The sequence below is a fragment of the Protopterus annectens genome, chromosome 8.part0 (genome assembly GCF_019279795.1).
Source record: "Protopterus annectens isolate FY-2018-M chromosome 8.part0, PAN1.0, whole genome shotgun sequence".
In the NCBI taxonomy this organism is placed as follows: domain Eukaryota; kingdom Metazoa; phylum Chordata; order Ceratodontiformes; family Protopteridae; genus Protopterus; species Protopterus annectens.
Genome location: NC_056741.1, coordinates 732,198,917 through 732,206,364, shown reverse-complemented (window position 1 = coordinate 732,206,364; position 7,448 = coordinate 732,198,917). Strand labels below are relative to the sequence as shown.

Sequence of the window (7,448 nt, the reverse complement as noted above, 5' to 3'; positions counted from 1 at the left end):
ATAGGGATATTTTAAATATTGCTCTAACGAGTATCTAAAGTAACAGGGCTTGTGCTAAAATGCATTTTCTACTAGATATGAAGTCTGAAACTCAAATGTATGTCATTGTTTAGTGATTTCACTCCTCAGATCATAGCAGTGATTTGCCAGAAAACCACAAATTTTAATAAACACAAACCAAAATTCTGAGGGAAAAATCTAGACATTCTGCGAAAATCTGGATAGTTGACATGTATAATTTTCTTCTTGGAAATGTTAATAACGCTTTCATCAGTATTATTTCTGCATTTAACTATAATAACACCACAAATTACGTAATATTAATGTTAAAAAGAAATAACCGATAACCCATCATTTCAACTATAATTCGATGTATACGTACGCCCGCCTACTACTGTACGTTGGCAGTGGCAGGCGGAAGGAAAACATTTGTCAACAGGAAGTATGTAGTAAAACATAAACACTTCAGTCAGTTTGACAGTTTTGTTCTTGTATTGCTGAGTAAGGTATGTTTGTTAATGCTGTCTGCTATTTTATTACTTATTTGCTAATTTGAAAAGCGTTGAGAGATTACAGTTTTTATTGTCTTAGTTCTCAAGTTCCACGGCGCGTATAGCAAACTGTTCACCGATAGCATCCAATTTATTATATTTCATTTTCTCAAAAGTTCCCAAACTGTGTTGGATGTACTGGACATATCTTTACTTGCAAAGGTTTCAAGTCATATATCTAATTGTCAAAGATTAAGCGGTCAGTGCAAAGCTGCTTTGACCTCAAAACTACCTTTCTTGAATTTATTTTTTCTGTGTATATGGCAGACCAATCTGCTCGTTTCTGTTTATCTTTTCAGAATTTTCTTTTCTGTATTTGTCACGGACTCTGGTAATTTCTTTTTTTTTTCACATTTGCTCTTTGCCAACTGAATTTTTGAATGGATGGGTGAGCCTTTTGAAGTCTCTGTCACTTTTTTGTCTTTGTGATGTCTGTTTTAAGTGCGCATCACTTTTTCATCTCCGGACTGCACAGCAGGGCCAGTTGCCTCCTGAGAGGATGGATGTTGTGCCAATTTTTAGAAAAGTTTCACTATCTCAGATAAGACACCATTCTGCTGTGTACCAAACTTCATTTCACTGGCTGTTACCAACATATAGTTACCACGTAATATGGCGGATATATCCTCTTCTCACTCATACAGTTACAGGTGGCATCTAGTCTGTGTATATATTTCATTATTTGTTATATAGCTGTATTAGTTTACTTAGTGTCCATCTAAACTGTATTGCAATTACACTTTTGAATGCTTTGCTATATTATCTTATTTTATTTACTGGGAGGCCTGCACTTTTTTGTACAGTTTGAAGTTGAGTCTTTTTTTAACCATATTTCATTGATGTTATGGGGTAAGAAATTTACTTTTTGATTAAGAGAGATACTTAGAAGAGGAAGTCCAGCAATTGTGACTGAAGGGAAGGTGATCTCCCTCCCCCACCATGGAGGAAGATCCACCTTGTAAAGCAACTGTTATGATGGCTTTGGTGGGATGAGCTGTGACAAGTAGAATTTTAAGAACACCTGTACTACTCGGAGGTATTGGGTCCATCTTTTGTTTAGTGAAATTGTATCAATATAATGACTTGTATGAGAATTTAATGTACTGTAGTTTTTGGCTAGGGCTTCATAGATGGCTGTTGCTTTTTGGTAAAAAAAATGGAAATGAGATAGTTGAGAGACCATGGAAGGACAGCTGTCTGGTAAAATGGAAATGCTATTTTAAAGGAGCCCATAAATGGATTCCTCTTGTGAAAATAGAAAGAATAGGATTTGAATGTGGACCCTGAAAGGGTGTCCCTCATTTGGAAAGTGAATTTGTATTTGTTCTTTTAGTATACCCTCAAAGCCTGCCTTCTGTTACAAACCCATTCCTTGGTGATTCCGTTTCTAATTTTGGTTACCTGCTACAAATGACAAACTGGATTTAGATAACAGCATGGATATAATATGGAATTCTCTTTTGTTAAAGGTAGATGCATGTTTTTTTCTTAGCCACTGGCCTTTATATGATCTTGCTTCTATTTATGTTTGTGGCCACCTACTTAATGCTGCTGGTGCAGGTAGAAGGGGACCCTTAATCAACAAAAATCTATGAAGACAAATAAAATACAATTTGATTAGTTTTGTTCTGCTTTGCCATGTCTATAATCAGGCAGTAGCTTGCTAGACAAGATACTGTTTGTGAATGATATTTGTTAAAAGTATAGGTTATTAGTATTTTATTAAATTTTGCCCAACTTTCCACTATCCATGTTTTGCTTTTAACTTTCCCTAAGCTCTGTCTGTTTTTATCCTCCATGGTTTTCTGTATACCACATCTCTATTGTTACAGAAAAGTCAAATCTTGTTTCTAAGCTTTGACAATGACTGTTTTCCAGTGTGCTTCTGCCTTGTCCTTTATAACTTTTCATTTTTAAAAATTTCCCCGTCACGTAACACATCTAAGTTTCCTCTTTTCTGCTTATTTGTATGTTTTTTTTCTCTTCTAAGGAAGATATTTCCTATGGTTGTAGTACTGCTTCTGTAGCACAAGTTTTGGGAGTAGGAATAAATAATTTACACTCATGCACTTCATGTTTTTCTGTTGCTTAAATTCCCTTAGAATCTTTTTGAAACCCCGCTACTCAGTACTGTGGCTTGCCTCCTCAGTGAATTGTTGCTGTACTACCACTGAAAAATAACCTTCCTACTAAATAAAGCTTCAGCCAGTAGTATAGCCTTCCTACTGCACAATGTCCGCACTTAGTTACACATAATTTGGAAAATGTTTTTCTTTTCTGTCTTTCCCTACTTATGCTCTGCACTCATAGCTTCTGTCTAATGGTTTGTCAACTTGCCTGATTTTAAGCCCCTTGAAATATGTGTAAACTATTGCAATCACCCCTTTTTGAATCTCATTCTGTATTATTTGTCATTGTCATGACAACATATACCTTTCACTTCGTCCGCGGTGGTGGTACTGCGGTAGCGTTGTCGCCTCACAGTAAGACGCTGTCCAGTTCGATTCTCAGCTAGAGCATCTTCTGCGTGGAGACATGCGTAAATGGGAGTACCTTCGTTGAAGGTTGTGCATCAGGGCTGGCAACTCGGCACGTAAAAATCAACTGCCAATCATTAGCGGACTGGAGTTCCGCTGTGGCGATCCCTAACCGGGAAATGCCGAAAGACACAACAACAACAAGAAATCCCTTACTTCCTGTCCTACCTCCTTGTTTCCTTTACCTGCCTGTTTAGTGCAATGCCCTCACCTGACCTGACATTATCTTAGTACTTTCATATGTGGTGTTCCAGAAATTCTCTTGGTGAGGATTTAGTTACTTTTTGAAGGTTGCTGCTTGTTTAGCGGATGACTTCCTCCTTACATTTGAAAGGATTTGCTGTGAATGCCTCCCCTTCTTCCACAATAACAAATTATTAATTTAAGAGTGTATATTTCACCAGAGTGGCAGATGAATTCTGCAGTGACAGTGACAGAAGTATGTGTGATCTGCTCCTGGCTGCCTTGTTTCAAATGGTGATTATCTTCAGTCCAGTCTAAGAAAAGATTTGTATGGTTTCTAATGTCTGTACAACCTGCTGATTTTTATTTTGGCCTTGATTTTCCATTTTGTCCTTCAGTCTAGAACTCATCAGTTGCAGTCCACGAACGCTGAGAAAGTAATGAACAGCAATGGCACAGCAACGAGGAGTGAACAATCTGCGCTTTAACCAGGACCAGAGTGAGTGGATAATGCATTTCGCTTTTTGCTTTGTTTTGAGAAGAGGGGCTTTTAGTGATTTTTTTTTTTTTTTTTATTGTTTGCTAATGAGGCATTTCAAATTATATTCTTGAAATTAAGTTGCTAAAACAAACAAAAAGTGTAATTCTCTGTCTGCTTTCAGTTTTTGTAGCCCAGACTTTGGTTAATTATGTCAGATAACAGTGGCAGATTCCTTTTAGAAATGGACAGACCAGCAGATTAAAATAAAATGTATATGGTAACAGTAATAAAGACCTTTTTAAGTGGGATGCTTGTTTCAGTTGATGGTTTCTTTAGAATTTTGTATTTTAAGCAAAATTTTCATAACTTAAGGCCATGCATTTTGAGAGCTGCTAATTAATTATAACAAACTAGAAGGCAACATGCAATGGTTCGTTTTCTTTTTTTCTTTTGAAAATGCATTTATCCATAGAATACACATACCTGGAAATGGCTTGTGGTGTGTATAAATAAATGAATAAATGGAAAAGTGTTTTTCTAGAGTGGTTCGGTTGGGTGGCATTAAGGCACAGTGGTTGGCATTGTTGCCTTATGGCACTTGGCTGTGTACTTCAGTTTCTTGCTGGATGTATTCTGAGTAACCCGCATGCCTTTCCTTTGTCAATGTGGGTTTTCTGGGTGCTGCAATTTCTTCCCACAACATAAAGTGCACACAAACAAATCAATTCTTCACGTTGTTCATAGAGGTGTGTGTGTGTGTGTGTGTGTGTGTGTGTGTGTGTGTGTGTGTGTGTGTGTGTGTGTGTGTGTGTGTGTGCACGAGCATGTGTGTTTTCTTTGATAAAACAGTGTAAGAAACTTCTCTGTGTGGAAGATTTTCAGTCCATATATTTCAAGTTAATCACTGTATGTTAATCAGATCAGACAATAGTAGTAGAAGTAGCGAACATAAACTCGTCAAGTTAAAAAGTAATAATAGAAAATATATAATTCTACAGTATTACTAAGTATTCAAAAGTAATCCAAGCAAGGCAGGCAGTCTGTTTCCAGTCGAAAATCCTTTATTAAGTAATTAAGCCCATAAGAGGAGCACTGTTGTTTAGGGTGGGGTAGAGTGGCAGTAAACTGCAGGTTTATATAACTTTGAAGCAAATTATTCTGTTCTAGATAACACCTTTTGGTGTTTCTGATTGTGTGTGTGTGTGTGTGTGTGTGTGTGTGTGTACACACACACACACAGTACTGTGTGATTGTTGAATTATGTCATGCATTCAGCTGGATTCTGGGCAGAAGATGAATTAGACAGAAGGTATGATATATTTATTTATTTATTTATTTAACATTTGTTAACTGGGAAAGTCTGACTTGGAATGAAGCCAATTTTCAGCGGAGGCCCAGGGAGAAAGTCTCCAAATGCATGTCTTTGTAATGTGGGAGGAAACCGGAGCACCCGGAGGAAACCCACACAAATGCAGGAAGGACATGCAGACTCCACACAGAAGGCACCCCAGCTGAGAATCAAACCGGAGAACCTCTTGCTGTGAGGCGGCAACGCTAACGCTGCACCACTGCGCCATCCATATAAGCGCTTGTCTCTCAATCCCTGTTGGAGGTAGCTGTCTACTATATTGGAAAGGGTCCACTCTTTTCTGTCACTAAATATAAGGTATGAGCTCTGCTTTTTCTTGTGATCTTCCACTTACAGGAGCCCAGTTCCTGAACACACATGGGGTTATATGTGTCTTCTGTAGTGAACAGACCTAGAGTGGTGGTAGTGTGATCTAAGACTAAGGTGTGGATAAACAGTTTAATGGCTAAATGGTTAGGTTATCTGGGATAGTGTTTGAAGAACATATTTTTTAAGGGAACTAGAGAAACTTAAATATTTATTTTTAGACAGGGATACCCATTGAATGTACTTATTGAAATTAGGGATGAAATAATTATGAAGAGACTGACAAATTATTTGCCTGTTTTGAAGGATGTAGGCTGGGCAGTGAACCTGGGTGTCCACCAGAGAAAAAAGGTGAATTATAGTAAAACCATGGTCCTCCCCTACAGTAGAAAAAGCTGTTGCTAGTAAAAATGTATTACTAAAAATTGGAAGGGTGCTTTCAATAATAGCAATATGATTAGATGCTTTGAGGAGAGTCTTGTGTTTAAAAGTGGTAGAAATCTTCAAAACATTATTGAGAATGGAAGAAATAAATCACCTCAAAATGTACAAAGTGATTTTGGTATGCTAAAATGTAGAGCATGTCATTATTACATGTTTATTTATGATTCTGTTAGTATTACAGTTCCATCTTACACTAAATCGATTTGCTGTAAGGATAGATACAATTGTGACACTAGATCTGTGGTTGCTTTGACAAATTGTTTATCATGTCCTACATTTTGTATTGGCAAAACTGAGCATTCACGGAAGTATAGAATTTGTGGACCCATGTATTTCGTCAGAAAGGTGATATGACTAATGATATATGCATATATGCATTTCATTGTCCTATTTTTTTTATCTGTTTTTTACTTTGTAAAATTTCAATTGAATGCTAGAAGAGAGAGTTGGAAAACAAGGCTAGAGTACTGGGAGTTATTTGGGCAGCTTTTATTGAATGCAGACCCTTTGCCTGGTTTGAATGACTAGTGTTTTGAAGTTAAGAACTACATAATTGTGACAATTTTATATTGTATAGTAAACGTGGTTATTCAAATAAAGTGAATTATAAGCATTTTTATTTATAAACTTTTAACCAATTTTATGAAACATAGAAATGTTCATTTGAGTCTGAGAATGTAATTTTTGTTTGATGGATTTTTATCATGTGATTGATTTGATTGAATGATTGTTTAAATTGTCATGATACATTTGGTTGTTAGTTCTGAAGAAGTCCAAATAAGATAAAAACAAAAGTGGTAAACTGTTTTTATTAAGTGAGTCCTATAGGTACAAACCGATTTTTTTTATTACGATTATGTTTCTTCTACTTGGAATTGTTGAATTTTGAATAAACAGCTTTCTCAGTAACTGAAAAGAGTTGTTTTAACATTTCAGTATGAAATTAGACTGTTACTCTGTTACTCTGTGGTTTGGAAGTTGTGCAACACATTATTGATGAAAATGAAAGAAAATTGACACTTTTAGATAGGGACATTATGGAAATTGATTTATGTATCAAAAGTGATATGATTTTTAGTATTAAGGAGGAAAAAGAGAAATATTTTAAAATTAGAAGTAATATAGATCTGAAATGTGAAGAAATTATACAACGTAAGTGGAATAAACTAAATAGGGACATATATGAATATGCAAATGATATAAGTTACCCGAAACCTATTAAGACACACTATACAGGTAATAAGAATTATAATAATAATAATTATAATAACACTTATAGGGGGAAATATAGAAGGGATGAGGGTACGACCTACAACAAGGATATAATGGATGAACAAATATATGATATTGAATTTCCACCCCTAGGAAATGAAAACCATGAAATATTCTCTGATGAAGGGGATGATAGGAGAAGAAATTTTCGGACATATGGGGGGAAAAGGGGAAGAGGGAGATTCAATTACTAGAAACCCTCACCCATTATGAAGTAGTTCAGGAAAATGGTGTATACCACACAATTGAGACACATCATGTCACAGGAAGCAATCAAGATATTAGCTTTATTTCTAGTTTGAATG

The 7,448-nt window shown here is 36.0% G+C and overlaps 1 protein-coding gene across 3 annotated transcripts in view; it reads left to right on the top strand.

Annotated features, from left to right (window-relative positions):
* Positions 1 to 409: 409 nt before the first annotated feature.
* Positions 410 to 7,448, top strand: part of WDR45 (WD repeat domain 45) — a 956,899-nt gene continuing 949,860 nt past the window's right edge. For all 3 annotated transcript variants that reach the window (XM_044080189.1, XM_044080188.1, XM_044080187.1), the window contains exons 1-2: positions 410 to 506; positions 3,670 to 3,770. In XM_044080189.1, coding sequence (XP_043936124.1) covers positions 3,722 to 3,770 — 49 coding nt within the window. In that variant the 5' untranslated portion in view covers positions 410 to 506; positions 3,670 to 3,721. The remainder of the gene's footprint in view (positions 507 to 3,669; positions 3,771 to 7,448) is intronic.